This window comes from Malaclemys terrapin, chromosome 1 (genome assembly GCF_027887155.1).
Source record: "Malaclemys terrapin pileata isolate rMalTer1 chromosome 1, rMalTer1.hap1, whole genome shotgun sequence".
Taxonomy (NCBI): domain Eukaryota; kingdom Metazoa; phylum Chordata; order Testudines; family Emydidae; genus Malaclemys; species Malaclemys terrapin.
The window spans coordinates 67,641,025-67,656,509 of record NC_071505.1 but is presented as its reverse complement, the minus strand read 5'-3'; the positions used below and the strand labels follow the sequence as shown (position 1 = coordinate 67,656,509).

The following is a 15,485-nucleotide window of genomic DNA, read 5'->3' as shown; positions in this document are numbered from 1 at the left end:
AGAGTCTGCTGCATTCAAGAACCCTATTAAAAAGCCATTTGAATTGCATTCCAATTGAAATCACTATAAGCAATGTATATATATACTATAATTTTTTTCATTTATTCAAAATGTACATAATTAGAGAAAAAACAACGAGGAGTGTTTTGATTAATTAGAGAAGTATACTAGTATAGAGAAATTCTGTTCTTAGTTTCACCCCCAGTGACTTAGGGTGTGTAAAGTGAGAGAATATTTTGCACCAAGAACTTCTGATTTTGTTATAAATATATTTCTCTTTTGTGCTAGTCTCTGCATCTTGTTTTGTCAAATGTTTTTTCTCATATGCTTTTCTCTTTTGTAGGGCTCTTCAGTGTATCCACTCAGCATTATTAAGCTGCTATCTCAAGTGAAAATGGGAACACAATCAAAAGGCCAAGAGTTTTATTTATCTTAGCCTTGTTTCCACATGTCAGAAAATTAAGACAGTGATGAATTACACATTACTGTACAAAATTTTATTATCAGAGACAAAATTCAAATTTGTTCTGCTTAAAATACAGAAGATAAAGCTTCTCATTTAGAAAAATCCATTTAGTCAGTCCTTGGTTAGAATGGAATAAAACTTTCACACTGAATACATATTGGTTCAATATTTATGAAGTAGTTTTTAAAGGCATATAATAGAAAAACACTTTTTTCAGGTAAACTATAACACAACACATATATTTTATTTGGTTAATGCTTTAAATTGCTCAGTGACATCCTGTATTTACTAATATTGTAAGAATGGATCCACTGTCATTCCCAAATCCTAGGATGATGAGAGAAACAAAAGAGAACAAAAACTTGTTAAACTTGACAACTGTAAACTTACTAACTTAGCTTTGAGAAGCAATTAAGATTTTCCAATATACAACATTATATGCCATTATGTAAAAGAGGATTGAAGTCACGCCTTTAGGCCAGTATAAGGAAAATTATTCTTTTCAGCACAATGCTTAAGTACATAGTTAACGTTTAGCATATGGTTGTCTGTCCCTTTTCAGAAAGTCTCTGATTCAGCAAGGTACTTATGTATATCCATAACTTTAAGCATGTATGCAGTGTAGATGAGCTCTGGTGTGGCTCCAGAGTTTGTGTCTCTCATAACAGAAGTTGGTCCAATACAAGATATTACCTCACCCACCTTGTCTCTCTAACGTTAAGCATGTGAGTAGTCCCAATAAAATCCCTGGGACTGCTCACATGCTTAAGAACCTTCCTGAATCAGGGCTTAAAACATTTAAACAGAGGCTTAACATTATATAAGTGCTGAAGAGCTTAGCTGAATTGGGGTCTTAAACTCATATTTAAAGAGACTAATGCACGTGCTTAATTGCTTGGCTGAACTGGAATATTTACGTATGAACTGTAAATATACATATATTTTCAGTGATGGCCACCAAGAGCCTGATCCTGCAGATGTTTTTAAATTGCAAAATTTAGAATCTGTCTAAAGAGGCGACAGAATTAATAGAATAACTCATCCACTATAACCAGCCTTGGTAGCTGTAGTACTTTCCCCCTCTACTTGTGATGTCAAAGGATATCACATGTAGAGTCTTTTATGAAAATAATGTGATTTGTTAGGAAGCCTTTAGTTATAGTGTTATGATCAACTTATGTCATCTATGTGTATATTTTGAACAGATAATTAGTTTTCAGGTAACAGTGTTTTACATATATGTTTATATCCTGGAAAAATAGAGAAATTGAATATCTTCAGCACAATATTTGATGAGTGATAATACTCTCTGGTTTTATAAGGCGACGATGTTCTCATCCACACCAAAGCCTATTGCCCCTTAAACATAAAAACAACATAGCAAAGTTACATTTACATAGACAATAAAGCTGTCTTTGTACAGGGTAGTTCTATGCAGTTACAATGATATTTTAGTTGGAGAGATTGATCAGAATATTTTTTCACGTAGTTTCTTACATCAGGAAGCCTGGTTGTTGCTAAAGACTAGAACTTGCAGTAATAGGAGCGAGTAGCAGCTACCCTCTTCACATTACAGTATTCTGCAGTTCTCAGAACATAATATAAAACTTTATCATATGGAATCAGTGGGGTGTTATAACCAATAGCAATATGAAAAGCAAAACCAAACATCAATCAAATATGTACTATTGAAATAGAGCGTACATCATTTTCACGTGGCTCTCCTGAAAACAATGGGCTAGATCCTCAGCTGGTGCTCAGTGGCACTGCCGCAGAGTATGCCAGCCGAAGATCTGGCCCCATATATGTCTATTATCAGTTTGGTTACAGAAATATACATTAAAAAATGGCAGAAATTAACAAGGATTTACAAAGATGCATGGCAGAGAGCTGGGTGTGGGCATTTGCTCCTGGGTTGTTTCTATGCACCACAGTACGTTCTATAGATCATTTAAAAAACCACGCCTTTACCATAATACCGATGTAAGGCAAATCCCAACAATGACATTTTGAGTAATGGCTGCAATAGGGCTCCCTAGCTCTATCTGTTTGTGGCTTTGTATTGCTGCACAAATAATGTGTGCCAGAGGCTTGTTCAACTCTAGGAATGTTACTCCTAAGAGTGTTCTTTACCAATATGTTGTTACTCTCTAATGCAAATTGTGCACAATCAGTGACAAGTATCAGAGGGGTAGCCGTGTTAGTCTGAATCTGTAAAAAGTAACAGAGGGTCCTGTGGCACCTTTAAGACTAACAGAAGCTTTGGGAGCATAAGCTTTCGTGGGTAAGAACCTCACTTCTTCAGATGCAACCTCACTTCTTGCATCTGAAGAAGTGAAGTTCTTACCCATGAAAGCTTATGCTCCCTATACTTCTCTAATCAGTGACAGTTTGTTCAGGTGCATTACTTGGCAATTTAGCACCCGTTTCACTGTTCACAAAATATATTCTAAGAGTTGCCCTCTGGCAGAGGACAATGGACCTGATCCAGTAATCGCTTAATCCAGTAATCCTCATTCAAGCGGGTCGTTTCATTGAAATCAGTTCTATTGACTGAGGTTTCACAGGATCAGACCCAGTGTTTAATTTGTGCCCGGGCTTGCCAGGGCTGAGCCCCAGTACCTCTAGGCTTGGCAGTTCATAGCCCCGGCACCTCTGGGCTAGTCGCATCTGTCATGAAAGTAAAAAAATTTGCTTGAGCCCCAGAGCTCTTTCATTACAAATTAAGCACTGATCAGCCCCCCGTGTTTCAATATCTGGTCATTGTGGGCCCAATCTTACATCCAATGAAGTCAATGGAAAGATTCCAATGGAACTATGTTCAGAATGCTGAGTCAGCCTTCCTTTAAAATGGACTTGATTTCAAAACTTTTCTTAATATTCAGGCGCAATAGTACCAGCTTTACTCTGGTGAGTAGTCCATACACACAGCAGTTTCCACCTCCTCATTAGTTACAATGGGAGTATTCATGTCAGCAAGGAATACTTGTACAAGTCACGGTTTCCTTCATTGTATGTCAGTATTTCTTTCAAGAGTGACAGAAAATTAACTTATTAACAATTGTAGCAATGTTAATATTACAGCTTTATGTATTATAACAGAACCACATTGACACTGGCATAACACAGACTTGCACCGACAAACTGCAATTTTGCCAACATATTGCAATCCTAATAAAAGATCCATGAACTTGCACTGACATAGCTTCCTTGCACTCTGACATGACAATGCACTTTCATACATTTGCAGTGGCAACATTCTAAGGTCTTTGTTAGAAAAAGTCCCCTGAAAGTGAATAGTGAATTTTCAACATTTAAAAAAATAAATTGGAAAAAAAAAAAGTAGAACTATAGGGCTCTTTGCAGGTATTTTAAAATTCAAAATATGTTACCTATTTCAAATGAGTTTTAAAGAACAGACATTAAAGAAATCTAAGCCTTTTCAAAGATTTTGGTCAATGTTTTCCACCTTAGATGTCTAAAACAAATGGTCCAGATTCTCCCTAGCGGTGCAAGCACACCAACAGATATGGTATGTAAAGCCCCAGGAAGATCACAGATTCATAGCTTCCTAGGCCAGAAGGGACCTTTGTGTTCCTCTAGTCTGACCTTCTGTATAACACAGGCCATAGAACCTCCCCAAAATAATTCCTATAGGACATCTTTTAGAAAAACACCCAATCTTGATTTTAAAATTGCCAGTGATGGGGAATCCACCACAAACCCCTGGCAAATTGTTCCAGTGGTTGATTAGAACATTTACAATGTATTTCCAATCTGAATTTGTCTAGTGTCAACTTCCAGCCATCATTTTAGTTTAAGAAGATCTCCCAGTGATATGCAACTGGCACAGGGGTTCTTATGACAACCTCCTCCTGGCTGACAGTGTAAAGAGCTTGGCTGAAGCTTCCATGCATCCTGGTGATTCTCAATTACTTACTGGCCTTTCGGGCTATTGGCAGTAAATGGAAGTTAAATCCGCCCTCAGGCTGCTCTAACTTAATGCTGGGAGAATGGCCCGGTTTCCAACCGGCTCAGGAGAACACTCTCTATACTCCCTCTTGCTCATAACTTGCGCTGTGAGATGTGTGGCTATGACCAATAGTCTGGGCCAATACTGAGATATGCTGAGCGTTTGCCACTAGAGCTGATTGAAAACCCAATTCTGAAAAATGTGTCCCTTTTTTCTCATGGAAAATCTTGAATTTTTCGATGAGCTCTGCTCACCACATTTTCATTTCAATGGGAATGGTTAGTGATCAGCAGGTCTGAAAAATAAAGCCACTTTTATTTAGGTGTTTAAAATATTGGCACCCATGTTTGAAAATGTTGCTCTTCCTATCTGCAGTAGTCTATGAAAAATAAATAGAGCTGCTGACACCTTATGGGAAACTTGGCTGTAGACTGTAGACTCATGTATATAATAGCTTTAGTAAATATATATGTATATAGTTATTTCTCTTTTATTCTTTATTACTAAAGAGTTAATTGGATGAATTGGGATCTTTGTTGTGAAAGAGTTTATTGGCACCGATGGAGGTCACAATTCTGTGTGACACTTAGAACTGTGTGAAATACTCACAACCCCAAAACTACACAAAATCCACCTTCAACTTCCATTATAGGATTAGAATTCACACCGTTGCACTGAAAGGATCACAAGGTTTCAGGTGTACCTGGCCCTAGTTAATGAAATACTATAGTTCTGCATCAAAATCATGCAAAGCTAATGCTCATATACACCAACAACAACACAGGTAAAACTTGGTTTAAGAAGAAAATATTCATATAATTCTAGTCTAGTCATCATTAGCAGCTATGTTAATGATTATGATACCACCAACTATTATGGGCCAAATTCACTACTGATATAAGTTGGGGTAACTCTACTGGCATCAAGGAACCATCAGATTTTCTGCCTGAGGGTATTATACAAATACAATAAATTATCGTATTATCATGGAGTTCACCTATTTGTGTCTACTGTCGATTTATCCCCTACATTATTCAGTAAGGGATAAACACTGGCTATAGAAGAAGAATAAAGAACGTGATTCTGAGTTCATACAAGTGTTAAGGGTAGAGGTGGGCCTAAACTGCAATATCAAAACACCCCTGGTGCTTTGGGGGAGTTCAGAATCCAAACTGCATTGTAATTCCAAATTTTGCAGTTTATTCCTCCTCGCTACAATGGACCAAACAAAAAACCTGCATTTGAATGAAACAAACAAAAAACGTACATTGATGTTTAGAATGTTCAAAATCTGGATCACAATCCAAATTTTGAAGCTAAGACCCGTCTCTAGTTATGGATAGGGGAACAAAGGAGAAAAATTAATGAGATAAACAGTTTTTTTTCCCTAAAAAGAATGTTTGTAAGGCTTTCCATGAGGTATCAGCTGCTCTTTAATACATCACTGTCTGGAACTTATAAAGAAAAGAATCTGAAGACATACCTAAATGCAGGGTTTCTGAGTACTGTAGAAAACAGCTATAGTTTTATTTGATTTAAGCCATTTAAATTTAAGCCTGATTCAATGCAAAACAGCAAAATACAAAATATTAAAAAAATAAACATTAGGTATTTATAATGGAAAGGGCCAACTCGACCTTAACTCTAGCAGTAATGACATCACTATAATACAATAATTATATGCAATACAACAATTGGTATGTACAGTACAAATAGCTAGGGCTTGATATTTGTGGTAGACCAGTCTCTCAATACCACTAAAATATTAAATACAGCAACTAAAATGTTATACTTGCACCCAGCATTAGTGTAACCTACTAGAAAAGACTAAAAACCATTAGAATTCTATTTCTAAAAAAGCAATAACGAAAACTGCTCTGCACTCTGGAATTCACATGACTAAAAGCAAATCACTATTTTGTAATGTGTCAGGCTGCTCTTTATATTAGCCCATTATCATTGGAAAGGTCAGAAACTTCTACATATGTCCCAAATGTCCCAAGTTCAAACTGTAGTGACAACCAAGTGAACAACGAGATGGCAGAATGCAATCTGAGATATTCAAATCATTGGGCACATCAAAAAAAGGACACCTTTTTACTGAAATTTCCAAGCCCATTCATGTTTAAGCATTTAACTTCCTGTAGTCTCTTTGACCAGCAAAGGTTTGAAGGGACTTGCCAAAGGCTCTGGTAAGCATATTCTGGCTTTGTTTTGATATGACAGATCTACATGGTATTTTGTCATCAAATTTTAAAAGTGCAGCTACATACTGGTGTTGAGGCAGAGTCTGGCCAACCACATAACAACAGCTCTTTGCACTTTTAAGTGCCTTCCCTCAGAGGATACTGAAGTGCTAGACTAACATTAAGTAAGCCTCACAACATCCCTGTGAGGTAGGTAAAAGATACATAAAGAGTATTTCACTCTACAGACATGAAAATGTCTCTGGGAGGAAAGCAGAAGCTCGTTAACACTGCAACACAAAATGTATAGGGCTTATCAGGAGCAGAGGACTCCCTCTTGTTTGTAAGGTCACACTAGACACAGAAGGAGCGGGTAGAGATCTGTAGCTCCTGGGCTGGCGCTGTTCTGCTGCATTAACTCATGTCAGTACAGTTAGTAGTAGAGCAGGATACTCAGGGGATGTGGCTATCAGCTCTTGAGGAACAGAGTTCCATAGGAACAAGGGGCTATATTAGAGAGTCTCTTCTCCCCTTACACCACTGCAAGGACTCATCTGCCAGTTCAATATGCTGATATTAGCTGGTTCCTTGTACAGTGCCAACTTGTGACCCATCTGTGAAAAACTGGTTGAGGATGAGTTACTACTACCATGCTGCATTTTGTGAGCTGAACTGCTGTGTAAAATGTTCCCGACTTTGGGTGGCCACATTCCCCCAGCTGCAGAGAGCTGACCTCTCATGCTGCAGAAGGGCCAGAAACAGTTAAATGGCGGGGGCAGAAATACTATGTCTATCCCCACCTCTGAACTACCACAACCCACTTCCTGTGATCTTTCTGTGGTTCTGCTCTTCTCCATGCTGCACAGCATGGGAGAATTTTTGGGCCTAAGATGAGAACATCAGTTTTCATTCCCAATAGATGCCACCAGTGGTGCAGAATGTCATTAAATGCTAGCAAATTCAGTAAATTGTAGGATTGGGAGGAAAAACATCATATTCATGTTTAGAATTCTGGAATACTTTATGTGAATCACAGGAAAAGGGAAATAGAAGTAGAAGTGTTTTCTTAACAGTAGCCATTACAAATATATATCTGTATTTAACGTTAAAAAAAGAGCTGGCAAAAATGATAAGAGCGTATTTGAGTGAAAATATCACTCAAATGCTGACACAATCATGGAGTATCTAGGTTATTTGTCTTTTATATTAGATCATCACAGAGGCTGGCTTTCCATGTGCAAGATAGCTTTACTGGTTAATTTTGTGTTCATGGATCCAGGTTATTCTCCTCTTTTGCCTATATCCATTTGAGTTTGATGAGTATTTATGATAGTTGTGCATTAGCAGCTGCGTAATTACTACACCAATTGAGTAACACATCCAGAATACCACTGCCTCATAAAATCACTCAGAGGAGGTGGTTTATGGATTTTGTCCAAGCAGCTATGCAAAGTTCTCATCATAAACATTGTATACATTTACGATTAGAGCTTTAAAATGTTTTTTTTTTCACTGATCAGCAGTGAATATAATTAGCTAATGAAATTACAGTGTACTAGGTGAGTGGTGTCTCTCAATGTATGTACACTTTATTTAAATGCGGAAATGGGGAGACTGCATATATAACAACTGGCAACTCAAAAATGAGTTGGCATCCCTATAATCATTAAGAGACAATCTGAGTGCTGAAATGATTGGCATCTATCATGTAAGGATGACTTTACATCTCATGCCGCCCCTGTGTTTGGAGCCCTACAAACTTTCCTCTCCTTTTTTCCATTACTTCTGTTCATTGCAACACTGATTGTCATAGATAGTGTTTGTGCTTTTGCATAATGCCCATCTTTGATGTAACAGGAATTCACATACAAAACTCGGTCATTATAGGTAAGCATGCTGGACTACAGGCAGGGACCATACAACCATGCACAAAATACTCTTTGAAGTTTTTTCAAACTGACGGTAACATTTGCATGCACCACTTAATATCATGTTTGGTCATGTACACTGAGGACTGGATTTCACAAGCATTCATGACCGCCTCTTCTTGCAAGAGTTCCTTTACAGTTTTAATAAGAGCCCAGTGCAAGAAAACTCCCTGCAATTCTGATCTTGTCTTCACCATTTCAATGTCAAACGCTCTCAGATTTTTCACGTATTGCACCTCCTCTTGCACAACTTCCCATTAAATGGTTAGTTAGAAACAGAGATTAGTGTATCAGGGATTTTCTTAGCCACTGGAATAGTTCTTCTTTATAAAGCATTTGCCACCGTACATTGGCTTCCACTGTTTCCACAGCTCGAGAGAAAGAGGAGGCAGCTCCTTCCTTGTAGCTCTTTATAAAATTCTTCAGCTGGAAATACAATTTAAAATCAACAATTTAAAATTGAACTGAAGTGAGGAACTCTCTTCAATGCATGTAAACAAGTCAGATATTTAGGACAAAACTCGACGATCACTGCTGAAGTAAATGTAATATCATGTAGAGAGATTTATTGCAAAATGCAGTAAGACAGCAGACTGTGTCAATTAGGTGTGATGTGCTTGCTTCAAATTGCACTGTAAGATATTGACATGTCAATGCCGGATCACATTAATATCATCTCCTCGTTCTCTCTTGTAACCCAGCTGCTACACTTTGCAGACAGCTGGTCTGCTTTGAAGTTTTACTCCTACTTAAGAAACTAAATTGGGAGTGTTGGAAATGCTCCCAGTTCAGCTTTATAAGCAAAAGTCAAACTGAAACAGCCCTGCTGCCTCTAAAGAGGGTTGATTTAATTAAACATTATAATGGATGTTTAACTTAGCCTTGCAGAACTACTTATGTTACTGCTGTATAGATTGATTGGTTAGAGGAGAGTGGATCAATTTAAGAAGTTACTGACCATAGCTACATGTGAAGAACCTACCAAGAGCAGTATGTTGCTAATTATTCTCAGATTTTGGACTACTGAAAAAGATTCTGTTACAGTGAAACTTTGGTTTTGGTCAGCAAAAAGCTCTGACTTGTATGATAGTCAGATTTGGGTTGCCGTAGATGTGGCATCAGAATTTGAGTTGCTTTTAATTGCACTGATTCTCATTGGATTAATATTAGATTTAGACAAAGACGTGGTAGGGTGGCCTGCGCTCCAGGTTGTTGGTAACCTCATATGTCAAATTGTTGGTTTTTAGGAGAGGGTGTTAATAGTTGGCAAAAGTTTCTCTCCTGGTGAGGCTAAATTCCATGCATTTATTGAAACTTGACCTTAGACTATAGCATTTTATGCATTTGTTTAAAGCTAACGGGTCTGATCCTGCAACTGAGGTGCTCAACAACTTCAGTTCCCACTAGCCTTAACAGAACTTACAGATGGTGCTTAACACCTCACAGGAGGTGCTCTGCATCTTTTAGGAGCAGATCCTATATTTGCACTCTTTTTTACTGATATACTTTCATGGCCAGCTTGTCTCAGGGGAAATGGAGCAGCCTACCAATGTTATGGAGGTGAGAACCCAGAGTGCAGCACGCCCTTGCCCGCTGTCTCGATATTGACAACAGGCTGATATATCAGTCCCAAATGGATGGCCTTGAGGAAGCCAGCTGGGGCTATTCCTTGAGTTCTGAGTTTTCAAACCTGGAGTGCACAGAAGAGTACAGCATAGCCATGAAGGCTGTAACCAGCCTTTGGTTAGCCATGACTACATTGTGTACGAATCGTTTAATCCATGTGAGATGATACATGGCAGCTGCTAAGCTCACCACAAAACTACCACACAACCTCAGACAGGCAGGTGAAGGATACATTCAATTCAAAGATCGGGCTAATTTAGGCAGGATGTATATAATTACTGAAGTAGAATCTGGTCAGAATGTCACAGTTAACAGCTATCCCCCTCAATACTTGAAGTACTGACGGTGAAGGAACAGGAGACAGAACATGGGCATTGTCTGCTACTCTTATCACAAAACATGGAGCTTTTAACTTTCTCTACAGCATCTACCTAAAAGGGGTACAAGAGGCCAGTGTTTAACATCTTGACCAATGGATGGCACCTCTAGCAGCACAGCCCACCTAGTACTGCAGTACTGTTCTAGTCCTAGTGCAGAATTTGAGCCTTGATCATCTGTCCCAAAGTCAGAGAACTGAGAAATAGTTTACATATAAGCTTATAGTCCTATAATATTTCAGAAATGCTAAAAATCCTAGTTTAAAGTCACATGCTTGGTTCCACAGCCACAAACTGTAGGGAGAGCAATAGAACAGGAACGCACAGTGGTGGCTTCAGCATTCAGACCAGAATAAGTTTAATACTGTCATGCAGCAGATAAGGAGTTGCCTGCTTTATCTCCCTCCACCCACAGACCCCACCCAGGATCCTTGGCAATCTGGTTTAGCAGACTACAGAACATTACCCTCTTGCTGTCCAGTAGCAGGATGGGTCTGTGTCACCTGCTAGGCACCAAGAGTTGCTAGATGCCTGGATCCTCCTCCTAGTCCTGCAGTGCCTGGTCATACTGAGTGAGAGAACCCCAAAGTAACTCATAACCTCCCTAAGCCACTGTCAGTTCCCATAGAGCAGAAAGATTTTTTCAGCCCCTATGATCTTTGCATCTGCTTTCATCTTGGTGCTACTACAAGACTTAAAGGGTTAAGATCCCAAGACTTAAAAGGTTAAAAAAAAAAAAAGATAAAAACAAGTTCAAGCACTGAGATGCATGTAATATTTACCTCATTTAGTTCTTCTTCAGTATTAAGGAATTCTGTGACTCCACTGATAAGTTTGGAATTCATAAATAATGCTTCTCCATATCTTCAAGGGCAGAAAAACACACATATCAAATTAATGTAAGTATATCAACTGAATGAAAGTATTGGATTACACACATTTCCATTCAAGGACTATAGCCTGTTCCAAATTCAGTAATGGTAACTACTGGTCCATACAGACTGCAAAGCCAAGAGGCAGAAGACTAGCCAGTTTAGGGAAAGAGCATGTGGCACCTTTGCAGCTGAAGCCTTAAAACATACTTTTTTTTTTAGTTTTGTGCTCTCTTTTCCATTTTCCTTACCCATCTCATTTGCATAACTAGTTGTCGTTACATAAATGAGCTGAATCTGGTGGTCTCCTTCCAGTACTTAAAGGCTTGTTTAAAGATGAAAATTAATCTGGTATAAAATAGTGTGTGATTTTAAAGCGGACTAATTATTCCTGATTAGCTCTCTGTGGATGCTCTTATTCCAGAATAAGAGTGTCCCTAGACGGAGTTAATCAGCAATAGTTATTTCACTTTAAATTCTCAATTCACCTTACTCTAAATTAACTTTCCTGTATAGCCCTGCAAAAGAGGTAACCAACCAATGAAAATATGATGCCTTGGATGCTGGGTGTCTGAAGCCAAATTTGCGTCTTGCTATTGCTGTTGAATATACTGTACTTCACTGAACTATGCTATTCCACATTCACTTACTTGGAAAGCGGTTATTAAAACACCACTCATTCCACTGCTTGTCTGAAAGTTCTAGTGTACCCAATTTAAAAAAACCCAATCTACATCCGTTAGGCTAAAGATAAACCAAGGAAAAGGATGGCTCCTGGGTTTTTGCATTACACATGGAAGAATCTCTTTAAAATCTCTGTGATGTGAAGTTGCATTCTAAGAGTAGCCAGGCAGTATTTTATCAGGACTTGCATCATTCAACATAGCAACAGTTATCTGATTAAAACTACAGTGAACTAGTCCTTAAAACACCACTTAATTTACCTACCTCCATCTGGACATAATTGTGTTTAAAAATAGAGAGCCCAAATCTGACCTCATATATGTGCACACGTTTGGATTTATCTGAGGGCAGAATTGGGTTCATACATTTGCTTTCTCCAAACAGATTTGGAGAACCAACTCATACTTCAAATTGAAAAGTTCTAGCACAACCACAGGCTTCTTTTCTGTTTATATCAACCTTATACTAAAATTAATTACTCTTAACCTTGTAGGTAGTGAAAGCCAGAGAGTCTTTAAAAAAATGAAAGCTCTATTTAAATAAATGTAAAACCCTGAAAAAGAACTTGCTGTGTTGGAAAAGTTTCTATTTTTGAGGGGTAAGTTCCTTTGCTTATTACCTGGAACTTCTGTGTAAGGAACAGTGTTGCAGATATCAAAATTCCTTCTCCCTGTTCACTAATAACTGAATTATTCATGGATATTTCAGCAAGCACATCTCTTTTTCCAAAGCTTCAGTCACGCTTACATACACAGACATCCAGATGCAAATGTTTAATATGGGAAGACATATGGACTTCATGATCTTTTAAGCATGTTTAGGCTTTCAAACAAAGCACTCTATTGTTACCTTCGCAACTCAGCCCCATAATTGATTGTTTGGAAAACTGGAAGCACCTCTTGATGGGGCCTTTTGACAAGGTTACTAGTCCACTTCACAGAAGTGACCTCATGAAAAGAGTGCAGGGATTTTATTTTTCAAGCAGTCTGCACTGTTTCCACAGTGTAAACAAGTAGTAAAATTTATTTTTTCCTTGAAAACTAAGCCTTGTGAATTACTGCACTGTTTACTGTGGAAAAGAACCTCCTCTTTCAACTACTGAGCTTGACAAACTGTCACAGAAAACAGTAATGGCATTACAGAACCAGCGACCAAGTGTTTCTGCCTCGCAGAAGCAGTTCATCTAGGAATGGTGGGAGTCTTCTCCCGCTCCTTTATTTACAGGGCCTGATTTTCTAATAGTTTGCGACTTTTCTAGCTATTTCATCTGTGCAAAGTGGGTGTATAATACTACTGGGTTTGTGTAGTAGTATTTCTTGCCTACTTTGGACAGATGCAAATGAAATCAGAGGGCAGAGAAGAATCAGGCCCATAGTAAGGAATATAGGGATTGCTATTTTCAGACGTTGGATAAAATTTTCAAAATTGTCTAAGGATCCTGCGTCCCATTTTCTAAAGTGAATTGGGAATTTACAGGCATAACCCCCTGTAATTTGTCGTGAGACTTAGGTTAGGTTCCTCAATACCTACATCACTTTTGAAAATAGGATTTAAGCACTTTTGACAATTTTGCTCATTGGTTGAGGGGTGTGACAAATATACTTTAAAATGTCATGAAAGAAAAATATTTTGGTGCTGTTGTTTCATCCAAATGACACACAGTATTGCATAGTCATAGAAAATGAGTTTTAGCATTATTTAATTGTCCGTGGATACCTCATATTACTGTATCAAACTGCTAAGTATTTCATAATAAATTCAATGGGAAATACCATAGAGATGATCAAAATATTTAATAAAATGACATATCTAGTAATGACAAAATAAACATTGTGAAAAAGGATATCTTGGGACAGTATGTTGCCTTGATTAAATGTCTGCAATGAAATGTTGCACAACTGATTGTGCAACTGAACTCACATTTCTAAAAGGTCCTAGTATCACAAAAATTTAAGATCACTGTCATACATTCCTCAGTCAGTGTCAGATCTTGGGTGTTTCACTGCATATTTTTTTATGATGCTTTAAGTGACCTTTCATGGAAGGTTTTAATTGCCTGTTACAAAATTTATATCCATGACATGTTGAAGTCATTTCAGTCTATCAGGATTATGCAATAAGAGCTCTATGTATTACTCGAGTGAATCTACCTTGTACTATCCTGGCACACTCAGACTATCCATGTGCACCATGCTGACATACATTAAACAGTTCACTTAAATGCTTTCGTCTGGTCCTGTGTCAAAGAGGACTAGATCAAAGTGCATTAATGAACTGTTAATTCATGTCAGCAGGGTCCACATGGATAGTCTGAGTGTGCCAGGATAGTACAAGGTAGATTCATGCCCCAACTTGCCGCAAACTCAATGTTTGTGTAGACAAGTCCTAATCTGTATTTAGGGACCAGCACAGTATTGAATAGCCCCAAGACTGGCGTAGTACAAAGCTGGCCCCGAGTCAAGAACAGGGCCCTTTGTCATTTCCCCATCAAAAGGGAGATAATGAAGTTCCCAACCGCACAGGTGCATTGTGTGCTAAGTTCCTTACTGCTTGTAAGGCACAAGGATACCATGGTGGTGGGTCCCATAGGAAAAAATTGGCCTGGGGGACTTTGTTTTAAAAAGTTTGCTCCTGGACTAAAACTTCCAAAACCAAATTTCTGCTCAATGCCAATTTTCCTAGCTGAACTGAACTCTCATAAAATCTGCTAGCCCCCAAAAACCTAACCAAAGCATCATGGACAGCAAACATAAGGCCAAATTCTACACTCTTTGAGAAAGATTCACTAATATGGTGTTTCCGACAAATCCTCCTATCGCTATGGTGGTGGTGATGGTGGTTTTGACTGTCCATGGAGCAGACATGAGGTGTGGGCTCCCTTAACCTGGTTATGTCCAGTTATCTGCAGTGAAACCCTGCTGGTCTTGGAGACATCCAAAAAGAACCAAGAATATCTCCAATTAGTTCCCTACCTGCATCTAGATCAAAATTCCCCTCAGGTGAGTTTTAAGAGCATGGATGGGGATTCTGAGTAATGTTGTAAGAGTCCAAATTATATTACACAGGGAAACAGTTGCAGCTATGGGGCACAGCACACCACAGAGAGTGGCTTTTCAAAGGTCGCCCCCTCCCGCTTGGTCAGGTATACCTTCATCCAAAAGGCTGGCCCTTCAAACGAGTGAAGATTGTGTGTAAAGTTACCATAAAGTTGGAGGGACAGTGAAAGATGTCCCATTGTACTCAGCACCCCTCCATTCCATAAAAATTGGGGCATTTCAAAAAGTTTCTCTCCACTGTCCTGCTCCCATGTTCTAAAGCAGATTTTTCAATCAGATTTAACTCAGGCAAAACTCCCACTGGAAGGTTTTTTGTC

The 15,485-nt window shown here is 38.5% G+C and overlaps 1 protein-coding gene across 1 annotated transcript in view; it reads right to left on the bottom strand.

Annotated features, from left to right (window-relative positions):
* Positions 1-408: 408 nt before the first annotated feature.
* TRHDE (thyrotropin releasing hormone degrading enzyme) overlaps positions 409-15,485 on the bottom strand; it is a 308,520-nt gene continuing 293,443 nt past the window's right edge. Inside the window, exons 18-19 of the mRNA XM_054026638.1 lie at positions 11,339-11,420; positions 409-8,979 (exon numbers count right to left, since the gene is read on the bottom strand). Of these exons, the coding sequence (XP_053882613.1) occupies positions 8,836-8,979; positions 11,339-11,420 (226 nt within the window). The 3' untranslated portion in view covers positions 409-8,835. The remainder of the gene's footprint in view (positions 8,980-11,338; positions 11,421-15,485) is intronic.